This window comes from Gavia stellata, chromosome 16 (genome assembly GCF_030936135.1).
Source record: "Gavia stellata isolate bGavSte3 chromosome 16, bGavSte3.hap2, whole genome shotgun sequence".
Classification (NCBI taxonomy): domain Eukaryota; kingdom Metazoa; phylum Chordata; class Aves; order Gaviiformes; family Gaviidae; genus Gavia; species Gavia stellata.
The window spans coordinates 8,364,951-8,384,201 of NC_082609.1; the positions used below are offsets into that span (position 1 = coordinate 8,364,951).

Sequence of the window (19,251 nt, forward strand, 5' to 3'; positions counted from 1 at the left end):
CTGAGCAGCAGCTGGATCAACTCAGGCCTTTTCTCAGGGGTCCCAGCACACCCGTGACGGACTGACACAGCCTTTGCCCCGTAGAGCCACTGGCTTTTCCAGCCCCTCTCCCTGAACCATTTAATCTGATGGAGTGTTTGCAGGTGTCCTTGGAGGCTTTTCTCTCTTCTGTGATGGCAGAGGAGTTGCTGGCTGAATGCTTTGCTGGCTGGAGACTTGTCTGCACCAGACAAGCTGCAGGCACAGGTGCTGGAGTAGCCTCTACTGCAGGGGTAGTAGGGTGATGGGTGCCTTTCTCCCTGCTCAGGGAGAGCAGGGTGGCTCAGCAACTGTGGGGACCTGAGCCAGCCCAGCTCCCTGGTTTTGACAGTTTCTGGAGTCCAGTCAGCTGGGTCCCCAGTGTGATGCTTCCTGGGGTCTGGGAACCACTGGCTTTCCCAGCAGATACCCCTTAGTTTAGGGCTTGGTTTTCCTTGGAAAACTGTGTGGGTTCCTGTGCTGTCTTGTTCTGCTTGAGCCTGGCATCTTGGGGATCAGTGTGGTGCATAAGCGTGGATCGTGTGACAAAAGTTTCCTAGAAATTCTCTTCGGGGAAGAGCATTGCTTGAAAAGGCAGTGGAAAGATGTCACTTGCCCTTGACGGAGTTCATTTGCTACCTTCTAATAGTAGCTGTCTGTGCCAGGAAGAATCCACGGTGCCCTCACTGTTGCTGTTAATGTTAGAAATGCCCGTTGGCATTTCTTAACCCGCTCCTTCCAGAGTGTAGCTTGGCCACAAGTTGAAGGGTTTTTGTCTTGGACTGGAAGGCTACGGGGAGGAAGGTTATGCATCTTTGGTAAGTCCAGACCCTTCCTGCCCCTCATCCGCCCTGGAAATAAAAGTCAGACCCTGCAGTAACTTGTGTGTGCAGAGCTTGTAACAGTTAGGTGCATTTAAAAAGCAATGTTGTTTGTCAGCTCCCTGTGTTGCGTCTGATGCCCCTTCTTGCTCTGAAGGTCTCTGCAGGTCTGTGCTACCTGTAGGGTGCTGTCAGCAGAGAGACAGGCTCTGCAAGTGCCTTGAGCTGCTTTACCTCCCCCTGCTCCAGGACTGTCTTGGGAGTATCAGCGGAGGGATGTGAGGGCTTGCAGAGCTGGGAATATAACTCAGGTGCCTACACTCCCAGCAGATGATGGTGCTGTCCTGGCATGCTGTATTGAACCTGCCTGTACCCTGGTCTCTCTCCCCGCACTTTTCCAGGGCAAACTCCCAAGCTCTTGGAGCCTGCCTAGGACACCCAGGTGGGAGTGTTCTCATGCTCTCTGCGGAGCTGTCAGATGCCCTTTTTGAAGTTATTTTTAGCAAGTGATCTTTGCAGCAGTTGCAGAGCTTACATTGCAGAGAAGTGTAGGCAGCTCCCCGCTTCCTTTGCTGTTACAGTAGGGCTTGTAAGGTGGAGCTGTATGCCAGGGAGCTGCAGAAAATTGCTTGGAAGGTTTTGAGCCATGGTGCCTGCAGCTTGTCTCTTGCGCCTGCTGAACAGGCTTCCCACATGCTTTACAAGACTGAATCCCGCTTAGCCATGCAGCTTAAGCATCCGGTCTTCTGCTTGGTCCTGACCTTGCCCATTCTACAGCAGTTTTTCTTGCATTTCTACTAAACTTCTGATATTGCAGAGGTGTTGCAAATATTCCTCTTGCCTTTGTAGACAAGGCCAGGTGTTGTGCTGCCAGCTGGGAGCCGTAAGACCATGTGCTGCAAGCAGTGGAGCCCACTGTGGTTCTCTGCGGTCCCCAGGAGCGGATGGGAGCCCCTGTTGTGGAGACACAGACTCCTTTATGCTGGAAGATGCCCTTGTGATAGTGTCTCATTTAAAGCTGTTGGAGAACTCCATCCCAGTGCTCCCTTGATTTCCCCCTCCATGCATGCTTCTCTGGCTACCACCGTGACTTGGTGGGAGGCAGAGCTGTGAAACATTACAAACCTAGAGGATGTGCAGTCTGCATGCCCAGTTTGGCCTGACCCTTGCTGGTTTTGTGTACCTTATGTCTTCAGCAAAACGTGAGCATGCCAAGCAGCCAGTGCTCTAAATCCCAGGCGGAAACCGCTTACGCATGGAGCTGCGGAGGCAAGCGTTTCCCATCTCAGTCAGGCATTAGCTCTGACACATGGCTGAGGCCGGTGCTGGGAGTGGTTCCTTGGGAGGCAGGCAGAGGTGGAAGCTGCTACTTGGTCTCTGGGGCTATCTGCACCTCTCTCTGCACAGATGGGTGCTAGCAAATCGCTCCCTGGGGAGACCAAGTTCCTGCTGCCTGTGCTTCCCAGCCCTGTTATGTGAAGGATGTGTTGCTCATCACTGGCATCTTGCTGAAGAAGAAATGGGTGCAGCAAACCTGGGTGGTGGGCAGAAAGCGTTTGCCTGTTCCTCAGGACTTTCTCTGCCTGTAACTTCAGGGGGACTTTCTGTGGGACAGGCTCTCAACAAGAAAAACCTTCAGCACTGTCTGCTGCTGGTGGGAGGGGGAAGGCTGTTGTCAGCTTGGGTCGCATCTGGCCTGCAGGACTGATCCTGCAAATGTCTCTGGAGAAGGCATGGTGTTGGTGGGCACAAAGCGTACCAGCGGTGTCCCCTGATGGCTCAGTCAGACTCAGACTCCCAAGTTGTGGAGTTTGAGTACGTGGGCAGTGATGGGTGCCGTGGGAGAGCCTCAATCAATGTCTTGCCCCTGCTGCTGTGTGGATCAGGCTGCTCTGGGAGAGAGCTTGCTTGAGACGTGGAGGAAGGACAGAGACAGGGTTGGTGCCCTGAGTTTCCCACGCTGGCAAAGTGGGGACACACCTTCATGCATTTGTTCTCTGTTGGCTCCCTAGGTCTCCTTTGGGATTAGCAAGGGGATTCTTGCAGCCACAGTGGGATCCTGGCAGGCTTGGCTATGGCTGGCTGCCTGCTGGGTCCCTTTTTCTTATGGGAATTGCCTTGCAGGTCAGTGCTGTCCCACCACGTCTGTCCTGTGCATCGTACCCCAGGAGGGACTCTTTTGCGCTCCTGTAAAGACTCTGAAGGAGCTAGCTACCTCTGGGGGAAGCGGCTAATCCCTGGGCTGATTTGTCAGTGCCTGGACAAGGAGCATGTATGTACAAATAGTGTGAGCGAGTAGTAGTCGTCTTAGGGGTAAGCTGTCTAATGGTTTCTATCTTTACTCTTCTCAGCAGTTGTCATACCTGGGTGGCCTTTGGTTTCTCAGGAGGTTAATGCAATACCTTTTGCTTGCCATGTCATTTTGGCTGGGGCACTATTCCTGCTCTAGCTTGTAACCTGACCAGACCCCCAGCCTGCTCAGGGCTCAGCTTGCCCTTGTCCAGGCTGCACTTGCTCTTCCTCACCTGCAGACCTCGAAGAAGCATTGCTGGCACAGCTGTCCCCTAGCACTGGGTGTGGGCTGCCGTCCTTACCAGTGTGAGTCTGGGGAGGAGGGAGGATCGTTTGGAGACTGTTGAGTGGTGAAGTGGATCCCGCTGGGTGCATGGCTGGCTGTCCTGTGTGGCACCCTCAGGCTCCTGCCAGGACTCTGGGGAAACTTGGGATACCAGTTCAGCTCTGCCTGCTGCAGCAGGACCTGTGACGTGGAGCATGCGCTCCTTCCTCAACCTCTCCAGCGCAAAGTCCGGGCTGTTGGCTTCAAAACCACCTTCATCAGCAGTTTCTCCTAGGTGCCAGGCTGTGGGCTGGAGCAGCTTGGGGGCTGGCTGGCTCCTTTCTGTTGACTTGGCTACCAGGGGAGGAGGGCTGTGCTGTGTCAGGGACAGAGTGCACGCCGGAGCTGAGGACTCTGCATTCCTGCTGGGAGCCTGAGCTGCTCTCTGAGGCTGTCCCAGCTGGTGTAGGGGTGCTCTGAGCCCTTGTCCGCATTGCATGTGAGTGGTGCACCAGGAGCAGGCACTACAGCTTTCTTGCTAGAGGTGCAGGTATTTCTGCTGTGTAATACCAGGTCTTTGCCCAGCCCTGCGGATTCATTCCACCGCTTCTTTCGCCTTCTCTAAAAATCCATTACAAGCTGCATTGGATGTAAGAAAAGGCAGGCCATCGGGTGTTGGGTTTAATTTCCCCAGGTAACGTAGTAAATGCGTCTCCTAGGCTGAGCACAGTGGTCCTATGGCATGTATCCCTCTTGGAGGGGCAGATTTAGCTGTGGAGCTGCTGTGTTGCCCTGGCTGTCTGGTCCTTGTGCAGTGGCTCTTCTCCTTCCAGGTACCAGGTGTTTGCTCACCTGGACACTCTCTGTGAGCTTCCCACCTCGAGGGCTGCTGTACCACAGCCAGCTACGGGCTGGAAGGAAAGCACAAGGTGTCTGCAGAGCCTTGCCCTTGGTGCTTGCCGGGTGTGTTGAGGAGCAAGTGTCAAAAGCTGGTGAATGCTTTGGCTGTGCCTTGTCCCCTTGTTTGTTAAGAAATAGCCTCCTCGTGGGGTTGCCCAGCCAAGGGCAGATGGTCTGGTTCTGGCTGCAGGCAGCAGATCAAAACTCGAGACCTTCTTTTCTGTTCCTGACTGTGCCAGCATCTGCTCTGCAGCCACAGGCAGAGCTGCTCCTTCCTTCCCTGCCTGCTGTCCCCTTGCCAGTCTCACGCCACTGAAGGCCCGGCTCCCACTGCAGCTGTTTTGTCTGTCCCCTCGCATGCAGGGGCCCTGGTTTTTGGTGGGGAGGGGCGGTCAGGCAGTGCTAGTGGAACTGAAAATTACTTACTGCCACCAAATAAATTCAAAGGGAAGTTTGTGCAATGCAGGGAGGTCTGAGACATCTGTCAGCAGCTTTTAAGGACTGTGCTCTCAACCAGGGCAGTATCTAGTATCCCTTGCTAGCATTGCTTGTCCTGAGCTCCTGTGTGGGGGTGAGCAACACTCGCTTGCTCCCTATTTCCCAGGTTGATGCAGTGACGAAGAGCAGTGGGGTTTTCCTGCAGCAGGGTTTGGCAGGGGGTCTTTTCAGCTGTGTACCACAAGATGTGTTGCTGTCCTTGTAGGAAGGTTTTCTTCTGAAGCCTGAGCACCTGGATTAGCCTAAATGTGTTTTGGGTGGGTTGAGTTTGGGTTTGGTTTTTTAGACACTTGGGTTTGCTAGAGTCTCTGCAAGGGAACATGAAGAGCAGTTTTGGGTTTGATGTCCAGGAGCTTGACTACAGAATCGCTGATGGGTTGGAACTGGGGCCCTTGGTTAGGCTGATGTGCCCTGGAGGGTGCCAGACATGCACAGCTTTTGCTCGCCATGGCTCTTGACTCCGCAGATGGTGTGTCTGTCTGTCTATCTGCTAGCACAGTCACACCCCATTGGTCTCCTGCCTTCATCTGAGCAGGCTCCACCATGACTTGCAGATCTCAACTCCATCCATGCTAGCGACACTGTGCTGGCCTGGCTGCACTCCCTGGAGCAGCCTCCCTGCCAGGCTGCAGCTTTGCTGTGCTTTGTGTTTTGTCTTCCGCAGCGCTCTGCAAATGCTAATTAGTCTTCTCAGCATCTCAGCTAGATAAGGGATCCCTGTTCCTATCTTGCAGATAAGGAAGTAGCAGAACTTGTTTCAAACAATCTCCTCCCTCCCCCGCAAAGCTGATGGAGTACCTGGCACCCACCCCTGCAGCCTGTGTCCATGCGTCCTCTTTCACTAGAGAATGAGGGCTGGATGCCACTGCTGCAAGCCCCGGGGCTGCAGTGTGGTGGGAGCAGGCACCTGGGTGACAGGCTTTCAGTGAGAGAGGGAGCCCGGCTCTCCCCCAGCCAGAGAGATCGGTGCCTAATCAGGTTGCAGAGCAAGTTCAGTTATATTTTTTTTTTTTCCGTGCTGCCAGGCATGTCAGTGCTGTTGGAGCAGGCAGGGGTGCTCCATACCTGTGGAAAACTGGGCTGGCTGTGGGTTTGTGCTGTAGCACTTGGTGCCTTTTGAAGCTATATTTGGTTGGTGACATCTGTGGGCGTTGAGTGGAGGATTTTAGGGGCTGTTTTGAAAGCACTTGCTCTTCCTACGCTAGCAGGGAAGTTTAAAAGCCTTGTGGCGAGCTTTGTGCCGTGGAACCCGGATTCTCAATGAGGTGCACATGGAATAAATGAGGGACACGTGGGACTGCCGCTGCTCGTGGGGGGAGGCAGTGCAGGTAGGCTGGGGAGGTCCTAGGAGGATTTGGGGATCCAGCTGTGAGCTTGGGCTCTCCTGGGGGTGAAATACCCACACAAGAGCCTTAGGAAAGGGAACCAAGGAAGGGGAGTGCACGTGACTCTATCCTGCCATGTCTGACTCTGCCTTATTGACACTTCAAAGCCTCCAGCTCTGAGCAAGGCTGGGCCAGCAGGATGAATCACAGGTTTCGAGGCTAGGAAGGGGACAGGTTTTGATCATCTAGGCAAAGTTGTCCTGCCTTATGCAGGAGATCAAAGCCAGCTTTGAGTGGAGCTGGGTAGGCTATTCAGGGTGTTTCCCGGGGCGTCCCCTCATAGCCTCTGCCATTCCTCGGGGCTCTTCTCTTCACCTCCCTCCCACCCTCACCCCCACACCCCAGTCTGGGGTGCTTTTCTTTGAAACAAAGCCAGTGGAGTCAGCAGGTATGCTTGCTCTTGCTGGATGTGTGGCACCTGGCATGGGCTGCCCTTCGAGGTAGGAGCTGGCAGGCTCTCCTCTCCTTGTGGAGCACCACTGTTGTGGAGGAGACCCTTGTGCATGGTCCTTATGGGGCTGGTTTGTGTTAGGCAGCAGCGTGCTGCTTTGTTGGACTCTGTGCATTACCTGCATGAGCCTGCTCTTGATCCAGAGTCCTTGCAGCCAAACCTGGGAGGGAGAAAACAAGTTGAATTTCTTCTGCTTGTAAGGAGGTGTGTGAGGAGGAGCCAGGATAGGTCATGGTGGGGCTGAAGTCTCGACTTGCTGCGGGTCTTGTGTGAGGTCCATGGTGGTGTGAACCCCAACAGTTGCATTCTGATGCCTTAAAACACCCCAGAGGCACTCAAGTGCCTAAATACTTTTGGCTGTAGCAGGATTTAGGCACTTCCCAGATCTGGCTCCTTCTCTCTGTACGTTCTCTCTCATGAACTTGCTGCCCCGTACTGGGATGCACTGAAGATCAAAGCACGAGACAAGCAGTGCCCATGTGCTGCAGGCTTCGCCTGCCTCCGTCAGAGCCCTCCTCTGCTCCCTGGGGAGGGCCGAGCACATTGGCACAGTGATGGGCCTTGCCTGTTCAAGGGCATGTTTGTTTTGCAGTGCATAACAGCAGATCAAGTTCTGTGTGGCGCTTCAGAGAGAGAGCTGAACTCCTTGCAACCCTCCGCCCTGGCTGGCAGGGCCAAGTGGGGAGGGCTGAGCTAAGTCACGGAGTGCCTTTCTGCAGTGGGACGGGGTTAAAGGTCCATTTCTTGGCCACCTGGATTGATCAGGTGTCTTCTCATCTTGATGGGGCCCTTCTGAGACCCAGATCAGAAGCTGGCTCTGTTCTCTGTTCACCTTTTCCTCTTAGCTTTCCTTTGTTGAAGGGGGAGCTGGCTTGCTTCCCACCTGCCTCCCTTCAGAGCTAACACTTCCACAACCCTCAGGTGTGTTTTAACAGTTTTGTTCTCCCCCTCCTCCTCTTGCAGAACATACAACTCCTGCGAAAGTGGTGAGGGCTGCCAACCCAAGACAGCGGAAAGGAAGCAAGGTAAGGTTGTGCCTGCCAACCCCTCTCTGGCCTTCAGCTTTTGGTGCAGTTGTCAGCACTGCATAAGCATCTTGATGGTCTGGTGAGCAGACCGCTTACTTTGCAAGCCTTGTTGTGGAGTGGTTGACGTGCTGGCCTGGCCACTTCCAAGAGCGTGGAGAAGAACATCCTGATTCTCTATCTCCTCTTGAGTGTGTTAGTAGTCTTGCATGCTGTCTGGACTGGTTTTCTGCCCAGCTAGGCTAGGGGAGACCTTTTCACCTCCCCTCTTGCAGGGAGGCCCTTGGAGCGCTGGATGTGGAAAGCCTCTCCCCTGACCCCAAGGACATCCCAAGTCCCTTGTGGACTTAGCCAGTGCCCTGCTTTGCAGTGCAGACAGGGTGGTGGTGTGATAGAGCACTGTGTCTGCAGGTCCTTTCTTCCCTGTGCAATCTGTTCTTTACTGGCACACAGAGAGCCAGCATAATTGATTTCAAACAAAGAGACTCCTTTGGAGGAACCAGGGCAGTCTGTTCCAAGGGATCAACATGTGATGGAGGGACAGTTGCTTCTGAGGAAGTTGCATGCAGCTGGGGCACAGCTAGGGACATGGGCTGTCGGTGTTGGCTCCCAGCAGCCAGTGAAGATGCATCTGAAACTTGATGTGACTTTCCTTATCTGTTCCATCTCAGGGAGGGGAGGGCCCTGGGGATGGAAGGTGCTTCTGTCTGTGAAATAGGCATGGCCCTGCACTGGAGATGGTTTTCCCAGGAAACCTGCCTCCTGGGGAGACAAGCACGGCACCTGAATGTAGAGACGTGATCTCATGGGGGACTCCGTGACTCCAAATTAATTTAGAAATAATAACCCGATAGGGGCAAGGAGGGGTTTCTGTGCCCAGATAATCTTAAACTCCGTGCCCAGTCATTATTCATCGTGTACCTGGGCAGCTGTTTGGGTCCTTTCCTCTCTGTCCTGCAGGTCCTCTCTGAAACCTGAAGAGGTAGAAATTATGGTAGTGGTCAGGTCACTTATTTAACAGAGAAGTGACTGGTGGACCCCCATGTGGCAATAGGGCATCTGAAACGAGAGAGCTGCCATTGCCATCAGATACCTGCTTGAATTTTCCCACTAGTTTTACTACATGATGATCCCTTTGCTTTGTTGTTGCCAGCACTCAGTTGCAGTTGGGCACTTAAGTGAAGCTTTGCCTGGCTGTGACCTGCCACTAGGTGGAAGCAGCTTCTTTAATGGGATGTGGTTGCTTCAGGTGGATTTAGGATGCTGAGAGCTGTGTGCTTTCCCTGTCCAAGGGACAATGCCTATGATGAGTGAGTTACCTTGGGTGGCTTGGTGCCAAATGCTGCTGCTGGGGCAAAAAGGTTGGTGGGAGCTGGGAGGCAGGTAGCTTAGGGGGCTGGTGGCAGCCTCATTACAATCCCTGAAAGACATAAACTTGTCTGCAGTTATTTGGGAGTAATTTGGGGGCTCTGCTTGGATGGGGAGAGGGGCTATGGTATATGCAGCTTGGGTGTCACCCCCAAAGCTCCTGGGGACAGCTGTCTGTAGGACAGTGGTGGGTGGTGGCTGTGACTGTGGCTGGAAAGGCTTCTAGCTGCTGATGCAGGGAACGGCACCTGCAGCTTGTGCGCTAATGAGACCTTTCTCTTTGGATACAAGGTTGGTGACTTCGGTGATGCGACGAATTGGCCGACACCTGGAGAAATAGCCCACAAGAGCATCCAGGTGAGAACACAGAATCTCTCCAGTCAGCAGGATAAGGCCCTTGCAGACCTTCCTGTCCCTCTGCGATGCTGGGAGTGCTGGCTGAGCCAGGCCATTTGGGGTCCTGAGTGTCAATGAGGCGGCAGCCAGGAATAGCGTGCAGGGGATTTCCTTTTAGGGCTGCCCCGTGCATCGGGCTCCCTCCCTCAGTGCTATTCTGGGAGCCTGGAGCCCAGTCTAAACCCCTGGGCTGGGTGAAGCAGGTAGGGCAGCTCCCAGACCCGCTCTCCTCAGGGCTGCTCAGTGCAAGAAGGGGCCTGGGCAAAAGCCAATACTTCTATGGGAGAAACTGCAAAAACACATGAGAACAGGCTAGTGTGCCCGTGGGGCATGGGCTTCCTTTCCTGCTTACAGACATTGGTATCATTGAAACCTTTCTATTTTTGGATGCTGCTTTGCCAGCTCCTGTCTGTCTGTCACAGCATGAGGGTCACTCGCCCTTTTGCCATTGGGGCAGTCCAGTTCCTTGGATACCCCCATCCAGGAGCACCAGGCCTCCCTGACGTTCATCTCGGTAACTTCTGTGCCTGGGGCTTGCTTCTCAGCTCAAGCACTTCCCAGCGTCTGTAGAGCCCTTTGCCCTGCTCAGACATAAGCTCTTCCCCAGGAACAGGACAGCTCTGGGAGGTGCAGAGCAGGGATGCTCCCAGCCTAGGGCAATGTCCTCCTGCCCCTGCCAGGACACAGAGCCTCAAGCTCTTAATTTCTCCCACCTCTCACATCTTTCCTGCACTGGTGTGTGTCTCCAGCAGCCGCACAAAGTACCGTCCCTCCGAAAGCTGCCTGTCAAGAAAGACATGAAAGAGCAGGAGAAAGGGGATGGGAGCGATGGCAAAGAGAGCCTGAAAACCAAATCGGATGAGTCCGGGGAGGAGAAGAACGGTGATGATGACAACCAGAAGTCAGCCCAGAAAAAGAAAGGTAAGGCAGGACCTGGTAGGGACGGTACACCGGGCTCAGTGTGTCTCCCCCTCTGCGACCCACAGCCAGGTGGTAGCATCCACCGCTTTCCCTGGGTGCCTTGCTGTGGGACGTGGTCCCAGTGCAGGTACAGCTGTGGTGAAAAGGTGTTTGCAGGCTTCGATGGGACAAAGTGTAATTCTTGTAGGAGCAGATGGAGCAGGACCCAAGTAGGGGCATCTGTGTGCCTGTCTGGGGAGCACGGCAGACTATGCCCTCTCACATGTGCTCTGTGGTGGCGCAGAAAAGCCCCTGACTGTGGGTTGTATCAGTTGTGGTTGACACGTGGGCTCAGTCTGACCTGAGTCTCAGCAGGCAGACAGGGGCAGAGGAAGGACAAGCACTGTGAAGCAACAGGGGAGTTTTGTGTTATGTCCCTCCATGCCTGAGAGTCCTGGTCAGAGCCTTTCTGCATCCACTGAGGCCTGGAGGGATGTCTGAGGACAGGGTCAGTCCAAAAGGCCCCCCTTGCTTTCTCTTCTCCATGTATGGGGGCTGTGTGGCAAGAAGGGGCTGCGGGGGAGGAAGCAGATGCTCTCTGAACCTGTGTCACACGCAAACCCTGTCCTTTTGCAGGCAACAAACACAAGTGGGTCCCTTTGCAGATAGACATGAAGTCAGAGGTGCCTAGGGACAAAACGGCCTCTCGGAACAACCGGCAAAACGAGCAGCACAGGCACCCCTCCAACAACCGCAGCGAGCTGAAAGGTGGGGGCTCAGGCTGGGGACCTGCTCTCCCTGCCCTCTGGGGAGGAGGGTGAGCAGGGTGAGCCCTGATGCCCACGTGTGGCATGGGGCGGTGGGGGTGCTTCCTGTGTTCAAAGGGCTCTGGGGGCAGTGGGCTTGCTCCAGGGAGATGCCATCATCCTGTAACACTTCTTCTCCTGCCTCTCCTTCCCTGTCTGCTGCAGGCTGGCACCCCGACAACAAGCACGAGCGCAGCTGGCAGGACCACGACGAAACCTCCAGCGTGAAGAGCGAGGGAGGAGCTGTGCGAGGGACCTTCCGGGGCCGAGGCCGGGGCCGTGGCAGGGGCCGGGGCCGTGGCAGAGGAGGTGATGACTGTATGTGTGGTCTTGTGACAGTAGGGAGAAAACAGGGCATGTGCCGAAGTGTGCAGGGCTCTGTGTGTGTATGTGTGTGTGTGACACCTGGGGCTCCAAAGTGGGCTGGGGAGGGCAGAGTGCTGTAGGGATACAGGGAAATATTGTGGCAGGTCATCCCAGCTGCTTTGTTGAGCTGCTTTTAATAAAAGCAAATTATTCTTCCTAGTATTTTAATAAAGGCAAATGTCTTCCCGCTACTCAGGCTAAGCTCTTCCACCTGTTCTCTGCCCCTTGCAGTACCTCTGTGTGCAGGAGTTGAAGCATGCTGATACTCTGCGTAGGCTTTATGTCATGTTGAGAGCCAAGCTGGAGTCTTGGCTTGGATGGGGAAGAGCATCTGCACTGGCTTTTGGCAGGGCAGTGTCTCTGCTAACCCTGACACAGCTTCAGTGTTCGGCCTTCTTGTGTTGCCTGGGCTGTCTAGTTGTTCTTGGGTGAGAGGGCTCCTGGCCTCTCTTTGGCTTGATGTGTTGAGGCTTCACTGGGATCCCTTTTGCAGCAAAGGCTGAGATGAGGGATGTGGGTCAGTGATGCCCTATTGTGGTGTGCCATGGGGGCCCCAGGAACAGTGCAGAGGGAGCTATTTGTGCAGGAGTCTGGCCCCATCTGGCAGCGCAGCCTGTCTAGCAGATCCCGGGGGTCTGTGCTGACCCTTACTGGTGTCCTACAGGGCACTTCGACTACCAGTATGGGTACCGGAAATTCGAGGGCTCGGATGGCTCCCGCACCCAGAAGTACGCTAGCAACATCACTTACTACTTCGACAACATCAGCAGCGCCGAGCTCTACAGCGTGGACCAGGAACTGCTCAAGGACTACATCAAGCGGCAGATGTAAGCACCACCTCTTCTCCTTGTCTGAGTGTTGGTGGTGCGATGTTGGTTAGTGGTGGGATGTTCACAGATGCCCCCCCTAGAGACTGCGTAGCTAACCCTGTGGGTAGGGTTAGAGCTGAGGCGTGTTGACTCTGTGCCACACAGCTTACAGCACCAGCTTGCCCCAAGTCTGGGCTCCTCGGGCTGTCTCTCTTCAGCCTTGCAGTAGCAGAGGTGGTGGGGGGGGGGGATTATTTCCTCGGGGGTGCCCAGAGGAAGGTAGCTTGGAGCTGCCTCTCACTGACGTGTTGTCTGTACAGAGAATATTACTTCAGCGTGGACAACCTGGAGCGAGACTTCTTCCTGCGTCGCAAGATGGACTCAGACGGCTTTCTTCCCATCACCCTGATTGCCAGTTTCCACCGGGTGCAGGCGCTGACCACTGACATCAGCCTCATCATCAAGGTGAGGGCAAGGAAAGATGAACTTCCCTTCTTGTTCTGCTTCTCGCCACCCCTGTCTGAGGCCTGTTTTCTAGATGGACTATGGGTGAGATGCAAGCGGAGCCTTCCCTTGTCCTTGACTTGCTCTCCTCCTCTTTGGTCCTCCTAGGGAGGAAGGGCTGGGGCTGAGCCATTCAACATGCCAAGGCAGGGCCCTCAGTTAACTGCGTATCACTTGGTTCCAGGCTCTGAAGGACAGCAAGGTGGTAGAAATTGTGGACGAGAAGATCAGGAGAAAAGAGCAGCCAGAAAAATGGGCTCTGCCTGGCCCTCCCATGGCAGACTACACACAGACAGACTTCTCACAGTTCATCAACTGCCCTGAGTTTGTGCCCCGGCAAAGCTTCCAGAAAGAGACAGGTGAGCACTGGGGGAATGTGGAGGGAGGTGTGGGTTGCAGTGTTGGTACTGCAGCAGGACTGAGACCCTGAGAGTCAGGAGTGTTCCCCAGGGCAGGGCTCTGCCATTTGCTTTCTGCTTGGTGGTGGGAGCTGGTATGGGCTCTGTCCTCAGACCCCCCAGAGTGCTGCTGCCTCTGTACATGGGGAAATATGAAAGAGACTGAGTCTGTGGCTTTTCCTTTATGGGGGCTGAAGGGATTCAGGGAGGGTCAGTCCTGCTGGAAGTCTGTTGGCTGTGCCTGGAAATGACCACTGCTGGGAAGAGCAGAGGACACTTGTGAACCCAACCTTTCCTTAATGGGTGAGGAGATACTGGGCACAAATGGGGCAGCAGGTATAGAGCTATCAACTGAGTGCTCGGGAAGGGTCTGGTGTCCTTCATGGGCTGCCCCCTGCTCTTGTCACCCCATCCCATGGGGGCTGGCAGGAGCCCAGGGCTGGGCCTGAGAGGCCAAGTGGAGGATCTTCTTGGTGCTGTCATAACAGTTTTGGCAGGAGAAGATCTGTTCCCACTGGCTCTACGCTGCCTTGGGAAGGCTTCTCTGAGAGCAGCTGAGTTGCCACCTGCTTTAGGGCTCTGTGTGTCTGGGATGCTGTCACCTGCAGAGCTCTGTGGACACCACTGGCATCACAGCTTTAACCGGACATTTTTTTTTCCCCACATCACTTGTGGGCAATGTGCTGGTAAGCCTTGGGCACTGGATGCTAGTTAGTCCCGCAAGGTGTGCCAAGCTGCCAAAATAACTCCCTCTTTGGTCAGGTGCTTTAAGTACACAACCCCCAAGGCTTCCTCCCTCCCTCTAAAACACCTTCTGGCTCTTGTTGGCTGTAGAGTCTGCTCCTGGCTCCCCGCGTCCCTCCAGCCCCGTCCCCACCAAAACAGAGGAGGTCAGTAACCTGAAGACGATGCCCAAGGGCCTGTCCGCAAGTCTGCCAGACCTGGATTCAGAGACGTGGATTGAAGTGAAGAAGAGACCTCGGCCCTCCCCAGCCAGGCCCAGGGTAGGTGGTGATGTAGGAGCTGTTGGGGTGGGGGTCTCCCAGTTGTCTGGGTGACTTGAATCATAAGTAGGCAGATTTCAGATCAGATAAGGTCTGTTGGTTGTGGGAGTGATGTCCTATTTTCTCCTGGCCCCATCTGACCCCCTTTGGAGATGCTTCTCAGTGTTGTAAATAATGTGTTCTCCCCAGATGGGCAGCTTCTGCCTGTGGTAGGGAAACATGGAGCAATGGCTGGGTCTCCGAACAGTAGGCTTGTGCTGCTATGTGGTCTTCACCCTGTGTCACCCTTGCCCCTCTACCTGTAGAAACCAGAGGAGTCAAAGACACCACAGCAGCAGAAGCAGAAGGACCAAGATGAACCTGAAGAGCTAGACTTCCTCTTTGATGAGGAGATGGAGCAGATGGACGGCCGCAAGAACACCTTCACCGACTGGTCAGATGAAGATTCGGATTACGAGATTGACGATCGGGATGTGAACAAGATCCTCATCGTGACGCAGACGCCTCCTTACCTGCGGCGGCATCCTGGTGGGGACCGGACTGGCAACCACACATCCAGGGCTAAAATGAGCTCAGAGCTGGCCAAGGTGATCAACGATGGGCTGTACTACTACGAGCAGGACCTGTGGACAGAGCAGTTTGAGCCAGAGTATTCGCAGATCAAGGTGAGAGCAGTTGATCCAAGGAAGGGAGTTCATGTGGGTGCAGTGCTCCTCATGGGGAGCTTTGTCTGCAGCAGGCTGGCCACCTTGGTGGTGCGGGGCAAAAAGGGCAGTACAGCAGGTTACAGCCCACTCATAGGGTAGAGCTAAGCTGAGATTAGTCCCTTGTAGAGCTCGGGATTCCTTGCTCCTGGTGTCATGCTCTGCTGTGCTGGGGATAAACACAGCTCTGTAATGTGCCATAGGGCTGCAGCCAGGTAAACAAAGTGCCGGCAACAAGGTGACCTGGAACATGGTGTCCATTGCTCTGCTGTCTGCCAGGGTCTTGGCAGGTTTGATCCTTCCAGATCTATGGAGGGAACCAGTTGTCTCTGCACTGTCTATAGTGCCCAGTGCTCCATGGCACGGTCCCTTGGTGACCGCACTTACTGGGGACGGGTTCATTGATGTCTGGGCTGCACTTGGCCAGTGCTCTTCTCTTTGCTGCTGGTTTGCATAGACTTGGGCTTTTTATAGAAAGCCCATCTGCTGCTTTGAAACATTTGAGTCCCAGCTTGGTGACTCTCACAGTTGGGGACTTGCCTAGGCTCGTTCAGCAGCTGAAGTTATTTTGGCTGCAAGGTGGGATGGCCCATTGGAGCTACCAGCTGGGCTCAGTGTTCCCACGTCTGGTACCTGGCACATTGCTGAAGCAGTGCTCCTCTTTGAGGTGGCAGAAGCTGAGGGTGTGGGGAGAGCAGGTGACAGAGGGACAGTGTGTGTTGGGGTATGGGTCCTTCAGATACATGGGAGTGTTGTGCCCCGCTGCCGTTGTGGTGGTGAGTATGTAGGGAGGAGGCTCTAGGGACACAAGAAGTTGGCAGGCGCAGTGGGGTCCTGCCCAAGCTTGCCTTGAACCTTGCTGCACCGGCACTGACACAGGCAGGTAAAAGCTTGAAAGAAGCAAGCGGTGATTAGTGGACCTGCCTTGTAGGATCCCTGAAAGCTTGGGAGCATCAAGTGTCTCAGATCTGGCTGATGCAGGGCCCTGTTTTCTGTTGTCTGCATCTTCCCTTCCTACCTCTGTGCAGCATGTCACCCTTCTGGGCACCGAGGCCCTGTGGCTGCACTTGTTTCCCAGCATTGTGGCTGTTGCATGAGCAGAGTGATGGTCACAATTTGATGGGATGAGGTCAGAACAGGGCAATTGGTTGCTTCATCATCTTCCTTTTCCAATGCAGCAAGAAGTGGAGAACTTCAAGAAGGTGAATATGATCAGCAGGGAGCAGTTTGACACCCTGACCCCAGAGCCCCCCGTGGATCCAAACCAGGAAGTCCCTCCTGGTCCCCCCAGGTTCCAGCAAGGTAAGAGACAGGGAGCATGAAGGGATGGGACTGAATTTGTCCCTATTCCTTGTGGTGAGAGGTCCTCAGAGGTTGGGTAGCAGCTGGGGAGAAGGAATTGGGGCCACAGGCATGTGGGTTTATCTTTCTCAGAGCAATGCTGCACTTCTAACTGAATGTTTTGGGGCTCCAGAAGAGGAGGCCCAAAAGCAGGGGTGTCCCAGCTGAGTGAGGAAACTTTGGCAGACTTTGTAGCTCCTTGGATGTGACTTTCCTCTTGGACCCTCTCTGAGTACCTGGAAGGCAGCTCCTGGTGCCCTGTCTTTCTTCTGGGGATGGGGGATTTGTCGCTGCTGTTAGCCACTGGGAAGCAGGTACCTTGTGGGATCCCTGTAAGTTCAGTCCTTGGACCTGCTGCTAGGCTTTGGGCTGTCTGGCCAGGCTGGCGACATGCTGGATTTGCAGCTGCTTGTCTCAGAGGGCTGGGATGTGTCCTTGCGTTCCTGCCCTTGCTGATTCCCGTCTGCCAGATAGGTGTCCCTTGGCTGTAGTGATGCTCTTGTGCTCAGAGCTCAGCTTGACCCAGGGTGGGGGGTTTTCTTTCTGCAGTACCTACAGACGCTTTGGCTAACAAGTTGTTTGGAGTCCCTGAGCCTTCAACCATTGCCCGGTCTTTGCCTACAACTGTACCAGAATCTCCCAACTACCGCAACACCAGGACCCCCCGGACCCCTCGCACGCCTCAGCTGAAGGACCCGACGCAGACGCCCCGGTTCTACCCGGTGGTGAAAGAGGGCAGGACGATAGATGCCAAGGTGGGACCAGCGCTGGGGTGTGGGACGGGAGCTGGGGTTTCGCAGCTGGGGCCTGTGGAGGAAGGGGACGTGTCCCTGATGCATGATGTCTTGCAGACTCCACGGAAGAGGAAGACAAGGCACAGTTCGAACCCCCCGATGGAGTGCCATGTGGGCTGGGTGATGGACTCTCGGGAGCACAGGCCCCGAACTGCCTCCATCAGGTACCGGAGATGGGCGTGCATGATTGTGGAAGAGCCAGAAAGGGGAAAGGGAGCGAGTGTGGGAAAGAGGGGGGAAGGCAGCGTCTGGTCTTGCAGGGGAGGTCTCCTATTAGGTGGCTGCCGAAAGGGCTGGGACCCAACTTGTGCCCACTGGAAGGAGCTGAGGAAAGTCTGAAGTCTTGGAATAATGAGATAAGACTCAGTTGGGAACACTGGTTCCCTTCCTAGTAGGATACCCCATGGCTTAGGTCCCAAATCCAGAGTAGACAGTCACAGGGAGTCAGTGGGATCAACAGACAAGTGCCACACGGTGGAGCATGACCCCACTCTGCTGTCAGCTGGGTGATGCCAAGGAAGGGAGTTGACGGGAGTCTCTTATGCTCAGCTCCAGCCCCTCGGAGGGGACTCCGGCTGTTGGAAGCTACGGCTGCACCCCACAGTCCCTGCCCAAGTTTCAGCATCCTTCTCATGAGCTGCTCAAGGAGAATGGCTTCACGCAACATGTCTACCACAAGTACCGTCGGCGCTGCCTTAACGGTAGGGATGCCTGCCCCACGAGGCGTGGGGCAGGGTGTCTGTGCTTTGCTGCGTCGGGGCACAGGGTACGGCGGCAGAGCGTGCACATGGAGATAAGCAGGGTCCTGCAGGACAGCCTTGCTGGCAGCTGATGTTTCCCCACAGTTTGTGGCGAGCACGAGCTGTGGCTCAGGGTGTCCAGCACTGGGGATGGGTGTAGTCACAGGGCCCTCCTGTATACGAGCCCCTGTGCAGAGCTGGCTCCCTAGGAGAGGATCTGCTTTGTAATCATCCCCTCTTCCCAAAACAGAGCGGAAACGACTGGGCATTGGTCAGTCCCAGGAGATGAACACGCTCTTCCGGTTCTGGTCCTTCTTCCTCCGAGATCACTTCAACAAGAAAATGTATGAGGAGTTCAAGCAACTGGCTGTGGAGGACGGGAAGGAGGGATACAGGTAGGAAAGGAGGGGCAGAGTAGCCTTTCTGGGAGGGGAGCGAGGGAAGAAGGGTTTGGCCTTTTGCAGGGCTCATGGCCAAACAAAGGCAACATCTTTGCCTTTCTCAAAGGTAGGACTGGGGCCACCCTCAGTCACTTTGGTGCTGCTGCTACGCAGCACAGCTCTTGCCTCAAGAGCATCTTTGCCCAAGTGTTGCATGCACCGGTGTCTGAGCACCACGTGCTGCTCTGTTCCCAGGTACGGTCTGGAGTGCCTTTTCAGATACTACAGCTACGGGCTGGAGAAGAAATTCCGGCCAGACATATTTAAGGACTTTCAAGAAGAGACCATCAAGGATTATGAAGCTGGTAGGTATCTCCTTTTTGCCTCCCCTGGAGTTGGCAGTGACATAGCCCAGCTGCATGGCTGCCCCTGGGCCTCTTCTCATGACTTTGGGGAAGCCACATAATGCTGTACATCAACGTGTGCGATGGGGACTAGCTGCATGTCCTGTTGCTCGCTTCACGGGAGAGGGTTGAGTGGATGCTCACTGGCCTGAAGACTGCTGGGGGGATGGAGGGGGACAATGGGAGGCCTCTAGAGGCACCGGTTCCACTAGGATTTCTCAAGGCCCTGCAGTGGCTGAGCCTTGTCACCACCAGGTCAGCTGAGCCTGGGGCCATCCCCTGTCAAGAGGGCTGCCTAGTACCCGGACATAGGTTGCTTCCCTCCAGATTCTTCACCTTGCCTCAGTTGTGCCCACTAGTGGGACAGGAAGGTCTGTGGGGAAGCCTGGAGGAAAGGATTCTGACGTCTGGTTTGATTTTCATCCTGCTGACATCTGATTTGGTCGTCTTCCCCTCCAGGACAGCTCTATGGGCTGGAAAAGTTCTGGGCCTTCTTAAAATATTCCAAAGCCAAAAATCTGGACATTAACAGCAAACTGCAAGAATACCTCAGCAAGTTCAAGCGCCTCGAGGACTTCCGAGTGGATGTGAGTAGACACAATGCTGATGGCACCCGCAAACACCCCTCGGCCCCCTCCTAGGACAGAGGAGTTTGGGGGCTGGTCCCCAAGCGGTGCCGGGC

The 19,251-nt window shown here is 55.0% G+C and overlaps 1 protein-coding gene across 3 annotated transcripts in view; it reads left to right on the forward strand.

Moving 5' to 3' along the window:
* LARP1 (La ribonucleoprotein 1, translational regulator) overlaps positions 1–19,251 on the forward strand; it is a 42,792-nt gene that overhangs the window by 22,827 nt on the left and 714 nt on the right. Inside the window, exons 3-19 of one of the 3 annotated variants that reach the window (XM_059825663.1) lie at positions 7,594–7,655; positions 9,315–9,380; positions 10,169–10,340; positions 10,956–11,087; positions 11,291–11,434; positions 12,156–12,318; positions 12,621–12,765; positions 12,989–13,163; positions 14,037–14,206; positions 14,512–14,871; positions 16,089–16,212; positions 16,801–17,006; positions 17,103–17,209; positions 17,595–17,746; positions 18,036–18,180; positions 18,421–18,530; positions 19,029–19,156. In XM_059825663.1, coding sequence (XP_059681646.1) covers positions 7,594–7,655; positions 9,315–9,380; positions 10,169–10,340; positions 10,956–11,087; positions 11,291–11,434; positions 12,156–12,318; positions 12,621–12,765; positions 12,989–13,163; positions 14,037–14,206; positions 14,512–14,871; positions 16,089–16,212; positions 16,801–17,006; positions 17,103–17,209; positions 17,595–17,746; positions 18,036–18,180; positions 18,421–18,530; positions 19,029–19,156 — 2,561 coding nt within the window. Of the gene's footprint in view, positions 1–7,593; positions 7,656–9,314; positions 9,381–10,168; positions 10,341–10,955; positions 11,120–11,235; positions 11,444–12,155; positions 12,319–12,620; positions 12,766–12,988; positions 13,164–14,036; positions 14,207–14,511; positions 14,872–16,088; positions 16,213–16,800; positions 17,007–17,102; positions 17,210–17,594; positions 17,747–18,035; positions 18,181–18,420; positions 18,531–19,028; positions 19,157–19,251 lie in introns of all 3 variants that reach the window. The other 2 variants (XM_059825664.1, XM_059825665.1) reach the window with 2 other exon arrangements.